At 40.0% G+C, this 26,839-nt stretch overlaps 2 protein-coding genes across 3 annotated transcripts in view; both read right to left on the reverse strand.

The window, feature by feature from the left end:
- Positions 1-30: 30 nt before the first annotated feature.
- sfxn5a (sideroflexin 5a) lies at positions 31-22,307 on the reverse strand. The gene is made up of 14 exons (XM_085257189.1): positions 22,165-22,307; positions 19,222-19,290; positions 18,107-18,184; positions 17,344-17,370; positions 14,553-14,607; positions 14,021-14,046; positions 13,800-13,853; positions 13,272-13,328; positions 13,086-13,151; positions 11,704-11,794; positions 7,997-8,112; positions 7,684-7,769; positions 3,712-3,829; positions 31-1,790 (listed from the first exon to the last, which is right to left on the reverse strand). The coding sequence occupies exons 1-14, from the start codon at positions 22,210-22,212 to the stop codon at positions 1,713-1,715; spliced, it is 969 nt and encodes a 322-aa protein (XP_085113315.1). The 5' UTR covers positions 22,213-22,307; the 3' UTR covers positions 31-1,712.
- A 986-nt stretch (positions 22,308-23,293) lies between these two features.
- rab11fip5a (RAB11 family interacting protein 5a (class I)) overlaps positions 23,294-26,839 on the reverse strand; it is a 30,708-nt gene continuing 27,162 nt past the window's right edge. For both annotated transcript variants that reach the window (XM_085256514.1, XM_085256513.1), the window contains exon 6: positions 23,294-26,248. In XM_085256514.1, the coding sequence (XP_085112640.1) occupies positions 25,991-26,248 (258 nt within the window). In that variant the 3' untranslated portion in view covers positions 23,294-25,990. The remainder of the gene's footprint in view (positions 26,249-26,839) is intronic.

Genomic DNA, 26,839 nt, shown 5'->3' on the forward strand with positions numbered 1-26,839 from the left:
AGCTAGTAAGCAGCTTCCGGTGATGGGACGCCTTGATCCTGCATTATAAACGTCTCAGCTGTTGGATAAGCTATGGCGGTGGAGCCACTCTGCTGGACAAATTATGGCACAATTTCTCAAATCGCATGATTTTAATGAATTGTGGCCTTCTTAAAAAAATAATAATAATAAAAATTAATGACATTTTCTGCAACATATGTTTTCCACAGCTTTATGATATGCAAATATCAGCCAACAAATATCAATATCGTTCAAGTTCTGTTAAAAAAAACAAAAAAACAATACCTTTTGATTACCAGTTTATAATCTTCCTCAAAGGTTTCATATACTCACCTACAAGAGACACACAATTGATACCCAACCACACCCCCCTCTGGATTAATCAGACAGATGCTGATAAATCCACTGTGGGTTACAATTTAAATTACTAGCTCAAAAGCTACAACATGGTGCTTTGTAACATCAGATGACATTACAGTTAACAGGCCAGAACTAAATCTGATGACAATAACTTGGTGAGAGATGTGCGTCGTTATGAATGGGGTTTTGTTTCCATTTATTCATCTCACCCTGGTTGTGTGCCATAACTCACACCCAGCAACCTCCACTGATCCTGCATGTGGCTTCTTGTTGAATTACGCTGGAGTGCAGCCTACTGTGCTGTGTTCCCTCAGCAACCGGGCAAACATACTAATCACACACATCACAGCAAACCATCTTAATACTTTGAGAATGTTTAGATAAATCGAGCATGAATATGTACACAAAGAGAGAGAGCGAGAGAGAAGTCTCTGGTTATAAGACTAATAAAAGAAACAATTTGGAAATAAAATGTCACAATTGTGTATTTATTTATGCTTTTGCAATATTTGCTTAATTATAATGTTCTGGTTTTCACTCTGAACCAAAACTGCAACTTTTTTATTATTTGCCATTGTGGTTAGAAACTGAGTCACTCTTTCACTGGAGGAATTTAAAGCTGATAGTGGTCACAGGGAACACTTGGCTCATTGAGATCCAAGGAAACTTAAACAAACACAATCAGGCTGTGTATATATTTGTTGTGCAGACACCAGAGAAACGCAATTCACAGCAAAGCTACTTTAAAAATACATAAATCAGTAGTTGCGAACGTGAGTCACAGCACCCCAAGAGAGCAAAAATAATCATTCAGATTCAAAAAGATTGATCTTGGCTGCTTTCTTATTTCCACGTTGATTGAAATACTTCCAGGTTATAGACATACATCGCCTTGGGTCACAGGAAGGTACTGACTCATATTGAAGGGTCAAAAACAAAAAAAAAAGGCGGGAAGCATTTGTATCTTCATTTCATTCACAGTTTACACATTTATTTGTCCAGACATTTTAATTTGCCCATCTTTGATCTATGGTTAGCGGTCTGCTCGTTGTGGGAAAAGCCTCAAGGAACCAAGCAAGCTTATGGGTTTTGTTAACCTAATTAATCAACCTAACTGGGCTGTTACCCTCAAAATGCACTTGTTTGGCTTTGTCTCCTCGTGTTGTGATACATATTTTCTTATCACTGTTGCTGCTGATTCTTCGTATCAGCTGTTGTTGTCCAAACGTGTGCTAAAGCCACTGCAGCAGCAGCCAAATTTGACACAATTAATTCCCTGGCAGCGTCGGGGCGGCTCGAGCCACGACGGGCTGCGCGTCCTTTCTTCACATTTCAGTTTTGGTAGCGATCACTCAAAGTCCTTTATTGTATGTCACAATCTTACAGTCGGTTGCCATGGCGATCTCTGGCTCCAGCTGATCTACACTGATCTGTGGGAAACCAAAGCAGGACAGAAAAGGTCAGTAGTGCAAATGGAAATATTTCGCACAAATCGTCAGATATAACAGCTTCGATGCAGTATATGCAACCGTATATCACCGACACGAACCGCTGCATAGAGACTGGAAACTGACTGTAATTCTCAAAGGCTTTAAATGTTCTGTATTTACTGCTAATGTGCAAAAAGAGCCAATTTGCCAGATTAAAGTCTAATTTGAGGTTTGCATCACCTAATATTTGAACCAGAGACAGATGGCTGTTGGAGTTGGAGGCAGAATCCTAATCAGACATCTTGGTAGGTGTGAAATGGGGAAGTGGGACAAATTGAGTAGGCGGGGGGTCCAAGAGAGTGGGGCATTCATGTTGCTTTTTGGGGAGATCTTTTTTTTTTCCCTTTTTTTTTTCATCTGCTATCCTTGTGAAAGTGCAAAAAGGACTTGTGAGAAGAAAAAAAAACAGGCCCCTCTGTGGAACTGGAGGCAGCTTTTCACAGGACTGTTGGCGGCACATATGTCTGAAGTTTTTTGCCATATGGCTGTCTGAGCTATTTCAAGTGGTAATTAAATCCTAAACATTTTAAAGCCAGAGCTGGTTGGCTTGTGTCAGCAAGTCATTTGGCAGAGAGGAGACAAAGAGAGAGGGAGATGGAGTGGAAAAACATAATTGTGCCATTGCCGTTTAATGAGTAGAATGATACATACTGAGGCAATAAGGCTAAAGTTAGATCTCAGCCCGCTAGTCTGGATGGCATCAGTGGCGGTGAATAAAGGCAATGGTGGCTCTGGGCAGATCATAACAGAGCAGGTTGAGTCTCAGAGGGCGGCGCCTCATTAGGACAGCGCTGCTGCACAGCTCAATGGGAAATACTGGAGAGGTCAGGAGACGCTGGTCACCGACATCATCATTCAACCTGAGGCTTTACATTTGCAGCTCTGTGTTTGCAATGAACAAAATCTCAGGACTGAGCATGAGCAACCGAGCATTAGGCAGGAGAACAAAAACTGTGCCACCGCAGAGACTCAAACATTCATAATTTAGACACATATGCTCGAACACACATCCAGCATATCTGCAATTTTAGAAGACCCAATATAAAGCCCTGCTTAAGTCTGTTCTGTTTTATTCAATGTTGAAAAATTACAGCGGGGGAAATGATTATTTGATCTCCTGATGAACTTGTAAGTATGCTCACTTCAAAATAAATGAACTGTCTTTTTTATGGTATTTTCATTTTAATGCAGAGAGAGAAAATCAAAGGAAGAAATATAAAATGACCATCAGTGAGTCTCGGTTTGGAGCTCCATGCAAGATCTTGGCTCATAGGGTGAGGATGATGATGAGAACGGTGGTGGATCAGCACAAAACTACACCGGAGGAGGTTGTTAATGATCTGAAGGCAGTTGGGACCACGGTCACCAAGAACACCATTGATAACACAGTTCCAAAAATCTTTGGAGGAAGAGAAATGCAGAGTATGACCCAAAGAACATCATCCCCACAGTCAAGGTGGAAACATTATCGAATTATCGATCGAATTTCCCAGAGGAACCCACCCGAGGGATTAATAAAGTTCTATCTCATCTTATCTTATGCTTTGGGGCTATTTTTCTGCGTAGTTTAGAAGACGGCTTCCTCAGTACCGTGATATCTTGCCTGAGAACCTCCTTCTCTCGGCCAGAACACTAAAATTAAATTGGGTCATGGATGGATCTTCCATCAGACCTCAAAACATACCCCCAAGGCAACAAGCAAGTGACTCTGGTTGATAGTTCGTCTCTCTCAATTAAAATAAAACGACCATAAAGATTAGCCTGTTCACTTCACTTCAAACTTACAAATTTAGCAGGGGATCAAATAATTATGTCTCCAACTGCATGCTCCTTAAGAGAAAAAGAATTGGGCATGAAGTACCTGCGACATCTGTGGAAACAAACTGATGGCAAGCGGCAGAGCCAGGCTGAAGGCAGCGAGACACACGAGACTGTGGACAGGCAGGACGAGCCTCTTTTGTCTCTGCAGGAGAGGGAGCCTGACGGGAAACAGAGAAGAAGAAACAAGTCAGTTGTCAGCCATACACCCAGACCATGGGCAAAAGCAACAGGTTCTCACACACAACACAGTGCAACATAGCCTGGGCTGCATATATAGTCAACAAACACACATATGCTATGAGTGTTTAGGGACCAACCAGCTACACATTTTAAAATAAAGGTGAATAAAAGCTGGATCATCTTATTATATTTATAATCTTCTGTTGAAAACTTTAGGTTCTGGCCAGGGTCCCAGCAAAATGTGCTTAAGAAAGGAACATGACAAACACCCAAGACATTGACGGAGTCTCCAACTCTGTTCAGGTGCCAGTCAGCACAAGACCTATGCAGCACTAGGCAGGCTACTTTTCCACACCATTCATCACCGAAGTTAATTCAGTGCAGTTAAGCTAAATAAACCCCGGCAAGAAAGTCATTTGTCAGGACCTGATAAAACTCACGTGGATCAGCAGGTGAGCAGATCAAAACATTTTGATTTCACACACACTATCAGCTGTCCACTCCGTCGTTACACATGTTTAGCTTAAACAAGCCTTTAATCACCATTTATGCAGTTAAAACTGAACCGCATGATCCTTTGCTAACATTTTGCAAAAGGTTTCAAAAGTGTATTCCCATGAGCTAAAGAAAACAAATGCATGTTAATTTTTTTAAGGGCATTTAATAAATCAAACGAATGAAATATGTTTCTCCTCTCTCTCCTCGCTAACCCTCCACTAGGATAATCCCCCTCTACATTGAGCGGGACAGCGAAGCTCAGCAGGAGCTTGAGAAAGAGCCGCTCTGTCTCTCCACCGCTAGCGACGCCTCTCCCCCTAACGAGGAGAGCTACTGCCTAATGAGAGAGCTCATTAACACATATGGCTGCCATGGTTTAATTAGGCTCCGTGCACACACACACGCACACACACACACACACACACACACACACACACACACACACACACACACACACGTGGAAAACTGCATTTTTAACAAAAAAAGTCAACGGGAGAAAAGTTGCAAGGTATGTGAGACGTGACAGGAACTTGGATTCGGGCTCATGTGCAAAATTTAAAACCCCTTTTTGGTCAGGTGAAAAACCTGAAACCAACCAAAATCAGTGATATCATTTAATGTAATACTGCATTCACGGGATCTGACTACAACCTGGCTAGTGGCCATATTTTGGTCAAGGTCTTACCCAGGTTGAACTGTTTACATGGACCTGTGTCTCCCTGTTACCATGATCAAACTGGCTGTTAGACTATCCCCTGCTGACCTGTGGCGAAACACAGCACTAGATGATGATGGAGGAAAAAAATAAAAAGCAGCATCATAATCAAATTTAATATTGTTAGTCGTTCTACTTATAACTAAGTGCATTACTGTGAAATGAAACAGCAAATAAAAGCATCAGAAATTAACACATAATCAACTACAACTGTTTTTCCCCTTTAATGTGGACTAACAGAAACAATTTCTAAATTACTAAATCTAGGATATCATATTTATATTGTTTATTTTTATTATACAAGTGTCCTAGAGTTTGCCCAAAATGTGCCCAAATGTGTTCCCATTTATTAAAAATGAATTCCTGACAGCGAAACGGTTCATTTTTATTCACTCGTTCGCTTCTGCCGAGCCATCATTTGATTTATTTTGACATGTTGGCCAGTTAGAGCAGAAAGAAGCGTGCAAACATGTGTCAAGAGGGGTTGTGTAATACAGACTTTTCACAAATGTTACAAAAAAAGGAAAAAATAATGGTGAGCATGTCTATTTTTAGCAATATATCTTTGGTGTCATATTTCAATATGAAAGAGCCTTAACATGGCCAGTTTTGACCATTGTGTTTATCTAAACAGTCTCGCTACTGCAGGAAATATACTATCATTTATATTATTAAATTGTTATAAATAACACCTGACTTAGAATTTAAATGCTGAAGCAGTAAACCTGACTCTGAATCAGGTAACCTGGGTATCTTACAGCAAATGGAAATTCCCATTGCAGATTAATGTAGTCTGGGACTTAAATAAATAAACAGATGAAAGCCCAGAATTCACTGCACCCCCTCACAGCTACTGAAGCACATGAAGGCCAGAACCTGCAGTCACTCCCCGTGTATCTGTTCTCAGCAGTGTAATCCATCACTGAGGGGCCGCCCGGGGACGTGTCTCCATCCCCTTGTTCTCGCTCCATTGAGAGCCAGTGAAGGCGAGCTGATGTGGAGGACGGCTGAGCAGCGCTGCAGCCAACCCTCGGAGATCTACGCTCACCCCACCGCTGCTTTCTCTCTCGCTCACGGTTCAGTCATTCAGCTGCCAGGAATCCCAAACACACCTGGGCAGTCGGCCCCACCGACTGAGCCCGCCCACTCTGAGAGGTCTAGACAAGTGCTGTCAAGGATCTGCAGAGACCGCTGCATTCCTCGCTGCACCACAGGCACAGTCGCGCCATCGATCAACGGGCATCTGCATAAACACCCTTTGTCATTAAAGCACCGTTACCGTCATCGCACACAACGCTGAACCAGTAGAGCTGATGTGCAGTATCGAATCAGTATTAAACAACAGCCGAGTAGATAACGAGAGAATCGCAAATATTCTTTTCTTGAACAAAAATTGGACGGCTTTATAATTAATTTGTGGTAATTTAATTAGAAGACAGCTGGATCCTTGAATTATTCTAACTCATGAAACTTTCACCTCCTTCATTACCGCCATAACAGCATAATCAGCCTCTTTAAAAAATAGTTTATGGAGTTTGATAAAGACAGTGATTCTCTCCATTAAGACTTAATTAAATTAGTTATTTTCCTGCTGCAAACACTGGCTGTTTGTTCTTCTTTTCCTAAAAAAACTATTCATATCAAAATGAAATCATATTAAGGAATGCATTTAAAGTGCAGAGCACAACCTCACTACTCGTACAGACAACAGAGGTCAACATCAGCAGTTCCAACAGACACAATCTACAATTAATAGCATAAAAAGCCAGAGGAGTCAACTTTCCAGTGAAAGGAAGAGATCAGTCTCCATTGAAAGTCAAGATTATATTTTCATTTGAAAGACATTGCAGGGAATTCTTTATTTGATCAGGAACAGTGTGGTTCTTCTACTGTTATCCTGTTTTTGTGGATATAAAAGCGATGGATCTCAACAGCACACTTTAAGACAGACGATAAGGAATCAGAAAATCCAAACATCTAAACGGCATCAACATCTTTCTGCCTTCAGTCGTCCGATACATTCACAGGATAGCTTTATTAGGTGCACCAATCGGTGCTAGTATCGGGTTGGTTCCCGTTTTGCCTTCAGAATGGTCTTAATTCTTCATGGCAGAGATTCAACAAGACGCTGGAAACATTCCAGACATATTGACATGACAGCATCACACAGGTGCTGCAGATTAGGCAGCTGCATGTCCGAAATGCAAATATCCCATTCATATTCAAGAAGCCAGTCTGAGATGATTTGAGCTTTGGGTTATCCTCCTGGATCCTGGGAATGGGAAGGTCATCAGCAATACTGCTGTGTAGGCTGTGGCTTTTAAACAAGTCTGCCAAGAAAACACCCCAAATACCATTACACCACCACCAGCCTGAAACATTTATATAAGGCAGGTGGGATCCTACCATCCGAAAGCTGTAGCAGGAATTGTTTGGCACTGAAATGGCAGCAGATCAGCTGTTTCTGAAATACTCGGAGTGGCCTCTGCATCATCAAGAATCACTTCTCTTAACAATTCTGATGCTGGATTTGAACTTCTGCAGGGTGTCTTGTGTTAAACAGCAGCTGAACAGGTGGAAACACACAATGGCTAAACTAAGTTGAGAAGTGTTTCTTACTTTTCCAGTGCAGACATGATCAGGGGAGGAAGCACCAGGATTGGCATGGGCATGACTACTCTGGTCAGGGCCGTCTCCAAGAGAGCCTGCATAAAAAAACATAAACCAGGAATATTAAAAAATACAAATAAATTTGCTTTGAATCTGGGAAACAATGCAATCATTTAAGTGTTTAAATGCACGAATACTGACGTGTGAAAGCAAAACACTTAAACTTTAAATTGTTTGCTATTTAAAAGCATTATAGTGCATATGTTGCTAAACAGCAATACCAATAACATGATCCATTTAATTTTCAGAGCTGAGGACATACATGCCTGGCAGCTACTCTTGATGTTCCCACCACGTTGCCGTTGTTGTCGAGCACGCTGATGCCCTCTGACAGCTCAGAGTGTCTCATGAGCACCACGTTGCAGACATTTGCACTCGCTGTGAAGACAGAAGAAAGTTTTTTAAGATCAAAGGGAAACGTGCCACTGCCACTAGGAATGTAACATACAGTCATATTTGGAATGAGGAAATCGTGATGTTATGGACAGAGATAGAAAAGGTTTTTTTTTTAAAGCACCGTTTTGACAGCCTTAAAAGTAATCAGTCTACTAACTGATAAACAGGTTTTCTATGAAGACGCCCACTGGAAAAGGGAGGTTTGATTTCCTCTTATAAGTCCTATAAGGATGAAGGACTAAACTTTGTTTGTTCTGAACTGCATGGATGGATTCAGAAGTTGCACATATTCTTTTTCAAGATGTAAACTCCACATCAGTGTCCTGTGATTATTAAATATTTGCTCAAAAATAATGAAGCATCTTGGCTCTAAGGATGGTAATATCAGTCAATGGGTCACATGGCTGGGTCCACCACTTTGATGAAATTCAGAGTGACTAACCTGTGGCGCTGACTTTTCCTCTTGGATTTCTACGAGCGTGACCTTTTGTTTTCTTGTGAAATATATTTAAAAATCTGGACTGACATTAAATTTACTACAGACCCTGATGCGCTACAATAACTTTGATGAGCCTTTAACTTTTTATCATGAAGTGAAAAATCATCATTTGTCCAAAATGTTGTAATGTAAGAATCAGCATAAAACTAACTATAGAACTGGCAGCAAGGCAGTAAAACTGCAAGGACACTCAGCTGCCAACAAGAAATAATAATACTTTAACACACAGATTGATTAAAAAAAGAAACTTGTAATACCCGTACATAATGTTTCTTTAAAATTATATCATATAAGGCTCGAGTCATCACTTATTTGTTTCCTTTTTGCTAGAAAAATAGGAAATAACTGCAGTGTGTACATGCAAACATGTGCAAATATACACAGAAATACAGTATATTAGGCAAAAACAGAGTTTGTACAATTCTAATGACATTTAAAAGTCAGTATTTGGTGTGACCTCATTTATTCTCCAACACAGGCTGAACTCTCTTAGGCACTCTCCCCACTGACTGTAGCCCCAAAGCTTGGCAGAGCCTCCGCCGTGCTTCACAGATGGCTACAGACACTCACTGTTGTACTTTTCTCTCAATCTCCTCCGTCCACACTGACAATGACTTGAATCAGACTTAAAAATTGCTTTCATCACTCCATAAAGCCTGTTGCCACCAACTTTCAGTCCAGTTCTTGTTCAGTTTGTCATACTTCAGCCTGTTCTCCTTGTTTACTTTCCATAAGAACAATGACAGCCACCCTTCTTTCACTGACACATGGATCAGCTGACGCGTTGGCTGTATCACTCAGGTCCCGTGTGAACCCTTTGCTGGATTTTTTCCTATTTCTTAAGGATATAATTTTCAGATACTGTTAATCAGCTGTAGACATTTTTTAGGCCTGTCACAGTTTCCTCAAATTTTTTGAAGTCACACTGCACGCCACGCTGCAATAGGCCAAGCTGTTGACTCTCTGGTAATCACCTATTACTCAAGATAATTCATTTTAAAAGATATAAAGAAATGAAGCATGGCTCAAGACTTGCACAAGACTATTCTTTCAAATGAAATAACCTATTAACTACATTAACTCAAGGATTGGCACTAGACCTATAATACAGATAAATAATTTCTGTTTGCATATTTACATTAAATATCTACAACTGCATGTTATTTGCACATTTTTGGTTACACAATAATGTTAGATGAGCAGCCTATCATTGATCTACAGTCCATTTTAACACATCAGGATATGCAATTAGGTCAGAAAACACCACAGCTTAAGAAATCGCTTTTGCCCTTGTTCCCTCCTGTAAGGAAAATCATCTCTTGTAAAAGAAGCTAACAGGCTGAACTGACATTGTTATGAAAACTCCAAACTGCCAATTACCACCGCTGAGTGTCCCTGTGGAAGACACTGAACTCCTGTTTACTCTTCTCACTCCTCAAATGAAGAACATTATTGCCATGTCATTGTGTCAGCGTTCAGAAAACTGAAGCCGTGCCTCTGCGAGACTCTGACACACACAACAGTCAGATCACAGAGAGGCTGGCAGGTTGACAAACAGCGGCGTTGCTTCCCTCTGATTATTCACGAAAACTAAAATGAACACAAATGTATGTTAATATAGATTAACCTTTCTTCTTGACTCTAATAGGAATAAGACAAACTCATTTTAGAGAGTTTAGTGGTGCTGCCCCGAGCCTTTTTAATTTAAGACAACAGCGTTCAGAGTTATCTCTACTAAAGGCCGCAGGGCTGCCAGGTCGCTTTGTGAGGGGAATTCAATTGACTGAGCAAATAACTCTTTTTACCTATAAGGGATTTTTTTACCCAGACCAGTTAATAATAAAAAGGGACAGACAGGGTTGTGGCGAGGAACAAACAGGAACAAACACTACAGTTAAATAGAAACTCTTAAACACATAAATAAAAGCATCAAAGTAATTACTAAATTAAATTGATAAAATGCAAAATCTGCACAGCTTAATGTTGAAATATCTGCCTGTCATTTGTAATTATTTAAAATAATTACATTTGTGTACATTTTAATCATCATCTCATAACTGGTGGTACACTCACAGAAATACATCCAAGAATTTTTTGTACATAATTACTTTCTAAATATCACAAATAATGACAAATAAGACAACAAATAATTAACCCCCTAAATTTCTGCCAGCGTGGCTTTCCCTCCAGTTAAGGTCTTCATAATCTAATTGAATGACAGGCCGCCGCTTGATTAGGTTATTACAAATAAATCTAGCCTTAAGTAAGCAAACAAAATCAAATGGGCGAAAATTCAAACGGCCCTTTGCTTTCGTTCGCTTCAATTAGCCATTTTAATTACCTCTTATATTGGCCTAGCAAAACAACAACAGGAACAACAATGAACAAACAGAAATCAGGTAAATGAGGCCTTGACATAGACGCCACTTTAAGGGTAATTATCCAATTTGTTTGCGGCAGCAGAGTTCTAACAAGCAGCCAATTACCAGGCAAAGGCTGCGCTGTAGAAACCTGTTGATTTAATTAGAAGAACCGCCATGGTAAGGAAAGGGGGGGGGGGCAAGCAAACAATTTAATTATGAGCCAGCAGCCCGGGGCATTCTGGGACACGGGTCTATACCCCTGGGTGTGATTGTGTTTGCGGGAGAGTGGCATGAAAATCAGCTTTGTGGCTGCACACACAAAGCCGGCTGTCAACGCGACGGTAAGCCTGCAGAGAGGAGAGCGGGCGGAGGGGAGCGGCGTGAGACAAAAATAGCTCTATTTAGCTTTCATACAGGGAATTATTGTGATCAGAAAACAGCTTAAATAAAAAGGTATAATATATCAAGAGCAAGGAAAAGAAAACAATCAGCTTGTGTGTGCGTTTTTTTAAATATACCTTTTAATAGCAATTATTGCAGAGCTGTTAGCCAAAGGCGTTTCATTTGTTTCTATAAAACCCCCAATTGTTTTATTACTATTACTAAAAAATATCTAAGCTATGACATTTACTTTAAATGTCCATCCAGGGCTTAACCCTTCTCTGTCCCACGAGAAGCTCACCTGACTTTTTACATTTTTATTTAACTTACCCACTGCTGGGAAGGGGATGAACCTCTGCACCAAAAGCCTGGTGGTTGGGCTGAAGCGGCTCGCTCTCTGGATTAAAACGTTTAACCCAACCTGAAGATAAACCAGACACAGATGATATGATCAGACACTGTGTGTGTGAAAAGCCAGCACAGAAAATTTGGAATTCAGAGCTCTTTCTTTCAAAGTGGATGAGCAGAGCACGAGAACAGCTACCACCAGGCTTAAACATACAAGCATCAGAAAAAGGATCACTGGGAGAAAGTGGACTAAAATTATGGGCAATGTGTTTAAACATTTGATGAACGTAACTTTGCAGTGTTTTAACATTTCAGATTGGTGCATTCAAAAGGCTATATTCGCTCAAATAACACACCACCACGCCACTTCATCCTCCAGCTCCCTCTAGCCCTGCGGGGGGTCGTCACCAGAGCGGACGTTTAATTGGAGCGTGCCTGCCCCCCTCCAGGGATGTCGTACCAAACTCCAGACACCCCGCAATTTCTTTCTGTGCTTGCTGCCATTGTCAAGCCTGAGGGCATCAGCCGGATGAACACCCAGCAGGACCAGTAATTGGCTTGGTTGGAGCTCCTTGTCCACACTAAGGGTTGTGTCAGGCAGGTGTGTGAACGGGTATTACGCCCCTATGACATTTTATTCTGTGGTGACATAGAGGTAAGAAGAGACGTTTAAGTGATTGGGATATTATGAAGTCTGCTTTTTTTATAGTTATGTTGATATCCGCCTTATTTGAAATTTTGCCATTTTGGATATTTGGTGTTTAACTGAAGAAGTAATGCGGTGAAAGACCACATGCTGAAACTGCACAGAAGCCCAGATTACCAATATTTTCTTCTGTTATCAAGGTGGTTACAGGAACCCTTCGTTTAGTGTATGTAACAGACAAATTAATAAATAATCTGCAAAAAAAAAGAAGGCTTATTGAACATTTTTTTCCCCATCTGTGGGTAATGAAGGGATTACAAAGACCTGCTTCTATACATTGTTCCTAGTTTCAGTGAATTATCAGTTAACCTGATGGATCCTTAGATGTCGAATGAGACTAATACTACTATTTGGTGATTTTCAAAGTCCTTTATAATGGCCGATATAATCAGAGATTTTTTTCAGACACAGCACATACACAGATCCCGCAAATAGTTGTTAATGAGTCTTTAGTCCACAACAAATCATGGATTTCTCATTTACATTACTTGGATCAGCTGGTTGTTGGGTTTGTGGTGTTCCAAACATTTGTTGCCAGCAGGGAAGTTGCACTGTTTTGGTAGAAAAACTATGCAACATCAACACTCATGCCAAGGTTGAAGGCTTTACTTTTTTGGTTTTTCCTTTATCAGTCAACACAAGATTTGCTGGGACTTACAGCAATGGACACTGCACTGGTAACCGCCCCAAGGTATCCCAGCAGGAACTTGGAAGCTGGAGCTGGCTAAAGTGGCAGAAAACAAGAGGAGACAACATTATAAAAGCACTTTAGCTGAGCAACAGAAAAAGGCATTTGTAATGTGTGTAGTAATGGGCCAGCTGGGATGCCATGCAGGTACAGTACCTTGGAGGCATTGCGGTTGCTGTAGTTAACACAGGCATTGTGACTTTGGTTCAACCACTGCCGTACAAAGGAGAGGAAAGTGAAAAGTATAGTAAGATGTAATAAACTGCGATAATAATAAGTTTCATTTAAGGTGATTCTCCTGTGCATTTAAAATCAGCTAAAAGAAGCATCTTAACCTACAGGCTCAGCCACTGGCTCTATCAAGCATACGAGCAGAATCAGTGACAGAAGAGACTCCGTTATTTAAACAGTGGCAGCCTCTGTCTCACACCACCCGGATTTCTTATAATTAATTCTTAATTTATTCTATTCATTATTGTTTCTGCTTTTTTAAAGCATTTTCCATTAATCCCGCAGCTTTACAACTGATCATTCTTAGTTTTATCAAAACAAAATCACATCATAGTCAACACTTGCTCATTCATTGTTTTTCTTGAGGCACTACCTACAGCATATGTGCCATGTTTACAAAGTGAAGTAATTTAGAAAACCAAACTACGCCAGAGATGAATTTCGAGGAAATACCTGCCAGAAGACGGTAGATGCAAGTGTTTGATTAGGGAGAAGGAGGCCAACAACCTGCAAAGAAAGAAAGAAAGAAAGAAAGAAAGAAAGAAAGAAAGAAAGAAAGAAAGAAAGAAAGAAAGATTTCATAAAGGAAAATCAATAAATTATCATTATTTGTAGCATTGGTATTGTATGAGTGTGTGCTTTGGAAAAACAGAGTTTATGAAAACCACTCTTACCACTGGTGTGCCAAACGGGATAAAACCTGGTAAAAGATGATCAGTATTACCACTCTTACAATTTCGCCTCTACCCTTTTTCTCAGATTTACTATAAATCTATTCTTTTGTGCAGAAATGTCCAAGCCCTTCAAAAAACACTGTTCTCTTCTTTCTAACTTTGGATCACGAGGCCAGTTCCTATTGGTCTGACATTCATGTGGTATGTTGGTAATTACATGTTAATTGCTTCTGTCCTTTCCTTCTTTTCTTTGTTCTCACTTCCACTACGGTCATCCTACAAAAAGGGTGCTTTCAAACTGAACCAAAGTGCTAGCATTTGCTTCTTCACAAACCCCAAGTAGATCTCTGTCAGCACAGCAGAGAGGTTTTAATCAGCGCCCAGCTGAGCGTGACCTTTTCCAGGCCTGAGACAACCTGAAGAGCCCTGTTGAGCCATGACAGTCTCTAAGGTGAAGACGCCTCCGTATTGGACCACTTAAAAGCCCCGAGATTCCCCTCCACTCCAAAGTTTCCACTCTTAGATACGCTACCTGACATCCGAAAAGGCATGAGGATCTTCTCCCCTGTGTCGGGGTGGATGATGGCCTGTAATAAGTGCATAATGATAACAATCAGACAGTAATGAGCACCGAATGATTTGGGTTAAGTCAGTTCATATGACTTATAAAGAGAGCACTGCTGTGAAAATAACTAAAAGAAAGTTACTGCTCAGGGTATTTAATATTAACTTGAATATATAAAAACCACTGAGAAAATGGTTTCAAATCAATAGATTAACCAGTTATTGCTAATCGACTTATTTATTTACATCACTCATTTAATCATATTTCAGGAACAATGCATTGCACTTGGGGAGCTTTTGAAAAATAACCTTACTCCTTTGACAAATATAACAGTTTGACATGTTTGCAGTAATTTAACAAAATTCAACAAAAGTTGTTATCTTCACAAGTAAAAGAAAAATAGTGACTGAGTTGTCGGATACAGTATAACGCTTTAAAGCAAGCCAAAAGTATTCACCACAGAAAAAGCTCCCTTTAAGAAGCTAAAGATGCTAATGCTAATGTAAAATACTTGGAATAACAATATGCTGATGCATAAAAGTACGAAACACCAGTGTCATTACCAATTGTGGGGTGCCGTAGAAACCCAACCCTAACACTTAACGCAATATTTACAACAAATCTAATTTCTGTTATGGTTTGGGTAGCGAGAGCTATCGTTTTTAGCATGTTAGCATGCTATCATCTTCTAATTTATATTAAAACACAAAGTAAAGTTGAACCAGGCAGTTTTCATGGACAGTTAAGGGATGTCTAGTGAATGAAATTTATCCTGCAGACTGCCTGCACACACTGTCAGCTGAATGTACGAACTGGTTGCAACCACATCCAATGGCTTAATTAACTCCCCCGAAACAGGGAGCAAATTTTAACAGCAGTCTTTTCAGCTAGACTAAGGTACGAGGCATTTTCAAGGTTTACCTTCTCATCTACCACACAAGAAAGCATTTGATCAGTTTCAGATTCGTTCTACAACATTACAACAACTTAACCAGACGGTCAAAGTGATAAAGAACCACAGGAAGGACCGGCAACATTAGGTAAGGCCACCATAGAGCCACGATTCCAGTGTCACTGAGTGAATCTTGGATGACATAAAGAGACAGAAGCAGCCAAAAGGAATTATGGCAGGTATTTCTAGACAAATAGGAGGCTAACTTTAGAAAGCCCATTTACTTTTAAATGATTTTAGAAGGATTGTGGGGTGTTTTTTGTCAATTCTACACAAATATTCAAGCAATTACACCAGACATTATCCCGTCAGTTTGCTATTCCCACTGTTACAAAGTAGATAAGACAGATGATGTGTCTTTCCCCCACTGCCTTAACACTGATCAAATCTGCAGATTGGAAAAGAACGAAAGCGATTACACTGCTTCCTCAGGCTCATGGAGCCAAGCTTCGACTTGTGAAAGACCACATACGTACATGTGATAGATATACCACTATCATGGCTGAATATAGATTTTCCTCTTAGTCTTGAATGAACTTGGGATGCAGTAAGAAAAATCTGGAGACTAGTTTAAACTATAATGATCTAACAAACTACACAAAGAGTTCTAGGTCTTTAACACTCAGAAAGAGTATAAACCTTAGAAGCACATAAATAAGGCAAGCACCATGCTGAAGGATAGGTCGGTTTTGGGGAGTTTTGGCAGTTGACAACCCTGAAACCCTGCAAGAGCACCAACTGTTTCATGTTCTCATACAAAAACAAACCTGGACGTAAGCCAGCCTTCAGTGTTCATATGGAGCCCAGTTTGAGCCGGATTTGGTTTCATTCCTGCAGAGTGTGAAATTGTTTATGTAGACTGAACTGCATATCCTACACATGAAATGGAAGCAATAGCAACCATAATGATAAAAGAAGAGTTACTTACTTAAGATTTGTCTGAACAACCCTTTATACACACATTAAACCTGACCCAAAGACAAGTTTATGTCGACAAGATACATACTTTAACGTAAAGTCCACTGCATCCCATCCGTGGTTTAGAAAATTAGTTCTAAAGATGAGAGGATACTTATGGTTCATCTGTATTTAGAGTGTTTGATTAGATCCTTAAATACACATTTTAGTGTCGAGTTCAATATGAGCAAAAACTGAGATGTAACAGCTTTTAATTTTTAATTTTCCAATGAAAATGCACATTTTATAAATGAATAAGGTGGACGTGGGAAGTCATAAGATTTAAACAGCATCTAAATTAAAGAAATGCCAAACAAAGTACAAAACTAATTTCACAGTGCAGACATTGCACTTAAAAATACATTCATTAAATAATTCATCAATTCATTACATTAATTAAGTTTTATTTAGGTGAGGCATAAATATCAAACATATAAATCTCTGGCAGTGTTGGACGTTGGCAGTTTGTAAATAGATATTAAAACTTTAAATAATTTTCTCCCACTTTAACCGGCTGCACCTGTAGTTCAACGACTGTCAGCCGTCTTGCAGAGCTGGCACTTCCAGCTAATTAACACTGGAGGTAAAACCGCTCGCCTGCTTCAGTGTCTAATTTTAATGTAGTTACTTCAACATGGAAGCCTTTTTTAATGTTGTTTTTGTACACTCTTTGGTATATTTGCGGTATAAGCACGTAACACCAGTCAAACCTTACCCGCTTCGAATGACGTTACTTTTTTTTGGAGTGTTTCACTTAGATTGGACCCAATAATGACATTATATAGAGATGGATCGTATTTCATCTGCTTCTCTTAATAGACAAAGTAAGCAAAAACAGAGAAATCTTACCTGCTTTATTTTCTGGGCTTGCCAAAGCTGTAAAGTAAAATAAATAAGAAAAAGTAGAAAGTCTTTCAATGCTTCTGTGTTTAAGGGGGATAGTTTGTCTGTCTACAATATAGTTTACAAATTTAATATGTAAAAGAAAATTAAATAAAAAATTACATTAAAAAATGATGAAATTTCAATTATTATATTTTGCAATTATTAACAGGACTGTACGGTTAATAATATTGTTGAAATTAAATTAATTAAAAAGACTAAATTTGGTTTATTTTTACAATTAAAATTGTTTGTAGTACATCAGCTATTGCAAAAGCAGTAGACTTGAAAAGAACAGATATTTCAAATTTAAATATTTCATCTGAACGTTTAAACAATTAAAAATATTGACTGTAAATACCTCCTTAGATAAAATAGAAGGTTAAGTATATTCACAGAGTCTGCTTCACAGAGAAATTACTGTACAACTAATAACGAATAAGTTGCTTCAACGGTGTAAATAAAAACTAATTATTAAAATGTTGCAACAATATAAACTTCGTTCATACCATAAATATTTCCCTGGCACAAACATTAAAGCAGCTATTTTTGATTTAGCACTCAAAGGCCGGTTAGTGCCTGCAGTGCACAGATAATCCACTCAAGGGCAGGAGACACATGTCAGACTGCATAGAAGAGGCTTTTCAGAAAGGTTTGCAGCGTTTCAGATGCTGAATTCTCACAAACTGATGTTGATGTGAGTTTTCAACTCAAGCTGACGCATATTTACCTGAGCATTCGTCACTCCCAGAGGCAGAGTTCCTTGCTTGAAATGGTCAAGCAGCTCGACGCACTCCCGCAGCCGTTTCTGATGTGACGGAACATGAGAGTCAATAAAATGTGAAACCAAGTCTGGCCACTCTCGCCTCTATGTCAGCTTAGATGTGTATTTGCCCTCCTGCTATAGGCCTCAATGTGTGATAATTATGTTTTACTAAAACCTCCGTGATGATTTTCATGTGACAAATGAGTTCCCTAAAAGGTAATGAGGAGCTTACTGTGGTGTGATCATTGTCTAATATGGAGGAAAATACAAGGTCATGAGGACCAATTTGTTCTAATGAGCTCGCCATCTGTGTGTGTATGTGTGTTCACGTTTCTGTAATTGTGCGTGTCAGTGTTAGCCGTGCACTTTTTTCTTTTTTTTTTACTGTATGCACAGGAGGTCATGTGTGCGTGCGACCGAAGGCAAATCAGGGCTGTCCCTGTTCCACTGTCTGAATTAGGGGCAAGTTGAGGCGATGCCTGGCCCAGCAAGGTGTCATGTGTATCAGTGTGGGTGTGGGTGAGTGTCTAAGCATATGCACTTTCCACCCCTCCCAGCAGCCCCATATGTCCACACCTCATCACATCCCGGGAGGTACTGCAGCTATTAGTGTCACCAAAGAACCCACTAACAGCTTCATTACCCAGAGCACTAGAGCTGTGATGGCTCCATGAGCAAAATTACCACAACACAACCAAGAACTGTGGAAATGTTGCAATGAGCAGAGCAGCCTAACATTTACAGAGAATATCCTGTAACCTAAAGGTGGCACATTTGCTGGCAGTAGCTGAGAATCCTTCATTTTAATTATACCTTTGAGGTTTTCTTCCTTTAATTCAACACCTCCTTCAGTAAATTTTGGCTAATGTTGAATCCCACAAGATTATTGTGCTGCCGTTTTAGCCCAGCTAGGAAACCACTGCGGTTATATAAAACCTGACTTCTCTAAAGATCACCATCACAGATCATCTGATGGAGTTTAATGTCATTTGTATGCAGATATTGTGATACTGTGGCTAACTTGGTAAATAAGCAACCCACGCATGTGATCCATGTAACAAATCCAAAGGTTTGTTTACCTCTGTCACAAAGAGCGTGCTGGGGTCAATCACGTCCAAGAAGTGCCTGAACCGGCCAAAAAACGTGTTCTGAGAGACAAACGAAATGCACATTCATTCATTCATATACAAAGCAATTGTTAGCAATATTGTTTTTTTTATTTAAAGACCAAACATTAAACTGCAGATGCAACTTTAAATATATAATCAGTGGAAAAATCCTGATCTGGAATGTATAAGTTCAGAAAGTCCAACTTTCCACCCAGTCTGCATATAAATTGTTGATCAATTATATGCAGCCAAATCATGATTATGAATCGAGAGCCATGGAGATTCCAGCTGTCGCCCAGTAAACAGCAATATTACCGCTCGCCAGCTGTTTAAACACGCCAGGTGGAGCCTCCTCATTAATGCCAGAGACAAACTGTTTCCTATCTGCATCTTTTGCACACCCAAAACTACTCACACCGTTTTGCAATTAATTCTAATAACGACTGTGCCAGAAATACCTTTCAAGAATTTATTCATAACCGAGCATAAGGAATAATTTAGGGGAATCAGCAACGTGCCACGCAGCCTCGAAAGCCTCCTATCCCTCCCTAACTGGAGTTTAATTACACTAACTGCTAATTTGGATGAAAATCTGGTATCTGACTCACTGCTGTGCCTCGTGACTTCCTGAGCATATGGATGGTTTGTACAAACATGGCACAGGGGAAAAGTTGTTAAATCTGGTACATTCAATTACCCACCAGTGCCACTCCAGTTTGACCAGTTTGAGTCGATACTCGAGTGGAACAGACTTGTCTCAGCTTTACTGGAAGGGTAACAGGGGCTTAATCTTATCATTATGTTGTATCAGATCCTGATTTATGAAGACGCAGCCTTTTGAGTTGGTTTCCACATTTCAGCTTCGTCTGAAATTCCACTTTCAATGGAGTAAACTTAACAGTTTTAATAAAAGAAAATTCAAAAAAATATCTCCATGTAATAATTTCACAGGATCAAAATAGGGAATGCTGGAAATTCAATTTTTCCACAGTTCATGCCATACCGTTATACCGGAGTACAGATGGAGACCTCCCCAACTTAGACCAATAGAGTTGGAGTTAAATGCAAATCACCTCAGTGATGGTTAAAAAACTATGAAAGCACAGAAATTAGAGCTACCAAAACAAATAACCATCCTCTGGAACAAGAGATTAAGCTTTGGTCTTTTTCAGGACATTGTCGTAAACCCTACAGAAAATTCCCAGCAAACCAGTACTTTCTAAAATACTCAGACCAGCTCACCTGGCACTCAAATCACCGTTCATCCTCATTCAGAAAATTAGTTTATGAGCAGAGAACATGCCTACATGGCAAAATGCATGTGGGCTAATCACATATTTGTGTTGACCAGCAGTTGGACAGGTGTACCTAATAAAGAGGTTGGTGAGTGTATACATCTTATGTCTTATGTTCTTCTTTTTCATTTTTACTGACTCAATATATTTGTGTACAAAAATACCACAAATTGATGTAAATGTATATTTATAGCAGACTAAAAAGTGTATTACACAATAAATCTTCATTTTCTGTTAAAACTTAACTGATTCACCTGGGCGATGGTTTTTGTTACATGTGGCTTGTGGTGCTGAACCGCTATACCCCATATAGAGAGCCGTTTATGACATTTGTCTCATTCATCTAAATGAGGCATATAAGAAGTCAGACACCAAAAGAAGGTCGTACAGTTCAAACTGATAAAGTAATAAACATTTCTCTGAAAGAGCCTCGAAGGTGCAGGCTTGTGTGTATTCGCTTTTGAGGGCACTAGGGTTGAAATATAAAAGGCTAACATAAGATGGAATAAAAGCATATCTCATGGGATACCTGTATGATAACAGCTGACCTGCATATTTTCTGTTAGCACATACAGTGAGGGTCAAAAAGCATTTGAACAACAACACAGTATTTTGCAGTTTTAGCTCTGTGTGCCTCCACAGTGGATTTAAAATCAAGCAATCAAGGAACTATTTAACAATTACAGATATTTTTCAGGAGCTAAAAGCTTGTTGGATCAACATAATTTGAAATAAAATGACTGTTTTTAATACTTGGATGAAAATCCTTTGCAGTCAGTGACTTTCTGAAGTCTAGAATCATTGAAAAATATTCAGTGTCTCTGACTCGCTGCTTTCGATGATTTTCTGCACTGTAAATCGCTTTCTGATCAGTTTTGCAGCATTTGTGCCGAATCGGAGCACAGAGTATATCCCTGTATACTTCACATTTCATCCTGCTACTTTTATCAGCAGTCATGTCATCAGTAAACACTAGTGACCCGGTTCCTCTGGCAAGCATACATGACCGTGCCATAACATTGCCTCCACCCTGATTGACAGATAATGAGGCATGTTTATCTTCTTCTTCATACTTTCCCTCCCTGCACACTGTAGTACAAATTCATCTTGGTTTCACCTGTACAATGATTGACACCAACCACTGAACAGTTATTTTTAAACCCCTTGAATAGAAGCTGGAAGCCTTGACCTTAATCACATCTTGATTTTAAGTCAAGAGGTGGTGTGCAGAGGCTAAACTACAAAAAGCTGCGTCGCTGTCCAAACATTTATGGACCAGCTGCATATTACAGATTTTTACAAGTTTACCTTTGCTCTTGTGATGCGTTCAATGCCCAACTTCACCTAAAGCCTTTCGGATACAGCTTTAAAAGTCACAAGGCTTCACCTAAAGTTATGGTATGACTTTCATTTCAAAAGCGCAATAAGATATGATATGGTATAATGGTCCTGATATGGGTTTAAGAATCCGCCTGCGGGACAGCGCATCTAACCACACACACGCATAAACACGCTGACACGGTGAGTGGGTGTGGTCTGTTTGCCACGCAAATTATGTCCAAAAAATATATTTTGTTACAAGTGTATCTGTTTATGATCAGATAAAAACTGCAAGTACCTGGTCGAAACGAGACTTGCCATACTGGAAGGGCGGATATTCAGACATGCCGCTTCAAATCACCGCCAGCCCTCTTCTTCTCTGAGATTATTAAATGTTTATTTCTTTCTCACCCTCCAACTAACTTTTACAGCTGTGGGACTGCCGTCAAACAGTCAGCTGGCCAAGTTGCACTGTTGGAAATGTAGTTTTTCCGGTCTGCTTCGCTCTGACAGGACGTGGCTTTAACCCCTTTACAGGATAACTACATTTCCCAGAAGAGCTTGCATTGTTTTCGCCTCTTTTAAAACGGGAGGTTAATGTCGAAAGACCTGCACTGGGTTTGGAGTACAACGGTTAAAAAGAGAAATGCTCTTGGTGAGTGCGAGGTTGCTTGAGCTTATAGAGGATAACATACCCCCTAGTGGTGGTTCTGAGGAGCAAACAGTAGCAGCTTGCATTATACAAATGTGCAACAGGGTAACCCAGCAGGAGTTGGGTTTGGTTTGTAAATTTGAGTTCAAAGTATATGATGTCATGACACACGTGGTTTTTAGAAATTATGCATGCTTAAAATTGCTGGTGACTATGCAGTATTCAGAAGAATATCAGTCCTGGAGGTGTGTGAGAGCATGTACAAAGGATAATAAAACTGCAGGAAAAGATTCAAAAAGGATATAAAAAAATGTTATTGTTAATAGTGTAGAACACTAATGACTTCAGTGTTCTGGTGTAAAGGCTACGAGAGGTATTGTGAAATCTCCAATAAGATTTCAGCTCCATCTTTTCAGTGTTTTAAGAAGGTGGAACTAATAAAGGCATGACAAATGGGTGAAATCGTGTATAATATGAGCCCAGTCACTGTCGGTGAAAGGTTCCCAAAAGACAGCGTTCAACATGACATAGCAAGATCGCTTGTTTTAATATATCACATTTTATTCAGTTACTACTTTGAAGAATATGCTCAATCTAAAAGAGTCAAACTAGTTAAAGAACTACCTGAATGTCAGGAACATCTAGAACTCTGCTGTTTTAGCAGCTTGGAATTGGATGCAAAATTGTAAGAAAAAACCCAGAGTGAAAGATTCTGAGTTTTTTTAAACAATCAGTGGAAATATGGAAAGAAATAATTACCAGAAAACATACGGTGAGCAAGAAACACAAAATATTCTTTATTAAATATACAAAATTTGTGAAACAGAATTGCATCACGGATTGTAAACTTTCCAATCTTACATACTACCTCAAGCACATTCCACCAGCTACACAGTTGAGGAGAAAAATACAATCAGTTTAAACTGAAATGCAAAAAAAACCAAAAAACAAAACAAAACCTCTGTAAAATGGAAGACGTGAAAGAGGATGTGCCGAGTCACACGTAATGTGCAGTCTCTACAGTCATCTATGCAACTCGATTTCGCAATCGCACAGCAGGACTGAGACGACGGGATAGGTCCGGATGCTTGTGTATGCTCGTGTATGCTTTGAGCTCACTGGCTAGTTATCTGTCGTGACGTTAAAAGTAGGCCGAGTGCTTAAATCACGGAGCGATTAGAAAGTGCAGTACGGTGTAAAGAAGATCTAACTATACCGATACCAGACAGACAGGTACAGTTTTATTCTGACAGTTAAGTAGTGCAAGAACATCCACAAATGCTGTTAAAAGTGGCATCCTATCAGAATACTTTATGGTGTATCACTCTGCTCCATAGATTACGTTTCAAGGCTTCTTTTTAAATAAATATGTACACACTTTATTTTTGGCATTTCACAGGAAATCACTGTTTCTACTCATTTTCTATTGTTATGCATACATTGTACTTTTGTGCAGCAGTGACCTAAACAATATCAAAACAAAGCATTAGAAAAAAAACTGAGAGAACAGAAAAATATCAGTGAACAGATGGCTTTTCTTTCTCAAAACCTGCCTCGGGCCCCGACAAGTTCAAACGAAGTGCTCGATTCTCAATGAACACCAAAAAACAAAAATAAGGCAGCATTTGGCATTTCAATACGGCATATATGCTGTAGAACGCGGTATATATCCCTTTGTAACACCTGAAAGCTGTAGCGATATGTGTGCTTGAGCAGAAGCATATGTGACACCCAAGACACTGAGGGAGGGAAGTCAAGTACCAGCATGTCGCAGGCATCTTCTTCTTAACGTGGTGTCGAGAACGCACACGTGGGAAGGCAGAAGCATGAGATCAAATAGCTGGGATGGCTGATCCTGATACTGACTGGATACTGAGTGATACTGTCTTCACCTGATAACACCGTGACCCATGCTAGAATCAGTTAGCTTATGTGGCTGAGCATAACATGCCCAAAGAACAGAAAGAAGAAAAGAGGAAAAAAAAAAAAGAGGACGGAACAAGCAAATAAATGGGTGAAAGAAAAAGAAGAAAACACCATTCACTTGCTGGCTAAGAACACTTTTGAACATTCAAAGGCTACAATCAGTTCCTAGTAATGTCCACGTGACAAAGGCTGAAATCTGCTCATTTGGTTTGTAGTTTCAAACACGAGTCAGAGCACTCGGTACTTATCAGGGAACATTAGTAGAGTCTTAATCCAAAACCAAACACGCACAGACACACACTCTGGAAATAGTGGCACGACTCAAACGTTGCAGAAAGCCATACCAAAAGAAACATATCAGTGGTTTTGCACATTTTTATCATGAATTTGCCTTTTTAGTTCACTTTGCATGATTTCTATTTGAAGATTTCTTCCTTCCTTCCAGATAGCCAGACTTTTGAGATCATTTCAATCAGGTCTCAACTTGCAGAGACTTGAAACTTTCCCTCTGTTGGAGGAAATGTTATGGTGCCTTTGTTATTTGTTAGCGGTGTTTCCATTGCGTACTGCAGCGGCTGCTGTTGGCGCTTCATTCTGACTCTATACACAGGGCCCAAAAAAGCCAAATCCAACATAAACTTTCACAAGTTTTACACATGAACTCCAGACAATGCAGGAGAAACTAGGTTAGGGGATTGCCCAGTGAACTGCTCAACACGCAACAGGAGATACTGCTGCAAATACTCAATGTGGTTTTCCTTCAAATGTCAGGATTTTTAGTCTCTTTATGTCATTTTTGGCTTTTGAACTGGCAATTGAGCTAGCAACATCTCATTGCACTCCATAAAATGGCGACATTTTCTGAGCTACTATGACATGTAACAAGACAACAAAATGCTCACCCTGATCGATCGTGTCTTGAGAGGCTTTGATTTTCATGCCAAAAATAGCTGAAACAATGTCTGCCTTGAAAGAGGGGAATCAATCTACTACTTGACTGCATGCTGAAAAAAGGCCAACAACTGATGGACTAAATATGCAAAACCACCAGTATGTCTCTTCAGGTTGCTCTGCTCAAGCTACAAAGCTGCAACACTCACGAGGAAGTGTTGGTGTCGTTTCATCTCGAGTGAGGATATAGTCGGATAAACGTCATGTGGACTGAAACCCTACAATTTTCTCTCTTTTGTGATAAGGTGATAGAAGTGACAGGTGAGGTGAGAAGGAAAATTAATTGTTTTACAATCAAGATCCCAAAATTGAAGCATCTGGGTTTTTTAAACCCACCATCTGGCTTTGTGAACCTGAAAACAACCTGAGGACGCGCTACATTCATAAAACCACTCAGACCAAACCCTTCACCGAGGACGGGTTTCAGTACAGTAAAGCATGCCAGCTGGAAAACGTCGCCTCGACATCTCTCAGTGCCTAAATATTTGTATCAAAAAAGACAGCATAGCAGTGAAAAGACTAAAGAGCTGTTGTGGAGGTTAGAGTGAACAGATGCAACGTGAACTGCAAACCCTCTACCCCCCGCCTGAATTCGTCACTTGAATTTGGAGCGCACTTGCAGGAGGGTGGGCTTCTGCTCCATGATGCGCACCAGCAGTGTGTCAATGTAGTCCTCCAAATCTTTGACCTGCGGCTTCAGTTTCTTCAGCTCCGTCTCCCGCTTGGCCAGCAAAAGTTTCTGACGTTCATACTCCGCCTTCTGCCTCTCCAGCTCCGCCTCGCGTTGCACCAGCAGGTTGACCAGTTCGCTGTGGGTCAGGTGGTAGTATGACCCCGCTCCTTCTGTCAGTGACTTAAGACAAAAAGGAAAAAAAAAGGACAAGAAAGAAATATTAATTTAACAGGTACAGCCTTGTGTCTTTTCATTGCACTCATTACAGAATGAGATTCAGGCGTTACATAGCTACCTTGTAGAAAGGAAGTAAAGCTTCCTGGAGATTTCAAAACAAGTTTCTCAAGGTTCAACTACAGGCCCTGCTTTTTCCCCCCCTATTTTTATAAAGAATATTGCGAAGGACATGCCTGTTCCTGAACTGCACCTTTATACAGATGATATAATACCCTACTCAGTTAGCTCTTCTCTAAGTCAGGCCATTTAGGAGATCCAGACTGCTTTTGAACTGCTGCAGCCATCATTGCCTGGTTTGAAGTTGCTTCTTAATACTAAGGAAACAAAACCTATGCTGTTCACTCCCAGATCTCGACAGTGGCTAGGACTATACTGCCTCACAGCAAGAAGGTCCTGCGTTTGAATCCACTTATTGGTTGGGGCGCTTCCGTGTTCAGGTTCTCCTTGAGGTTTTTCTCTGAGTGCTAGGGCTTCCTCCCACACTCCAAAGACATCCTGGTTATTCTAAGCTGCCTGTAAATGTGAATGGGAGCA

The sequence above is a fragment of the Mchenga conophoros genome, linkage group LG19, assembly GCF_057382185.1.
Source record: "Mchenga conophoros isolate Kocher_MC1m ecotype Shallow Benthic linkage group LG19, M_conophoros_male_GT1.1, whole genome shotgun sequence".
In the NCBI taxonomy this organism is placed as follows: Eukaryota; Metazoa; Chordata; class Actinopteri; order Cichliformes; family Cichlidae; genus Mchenga; species Mchenga conophoros.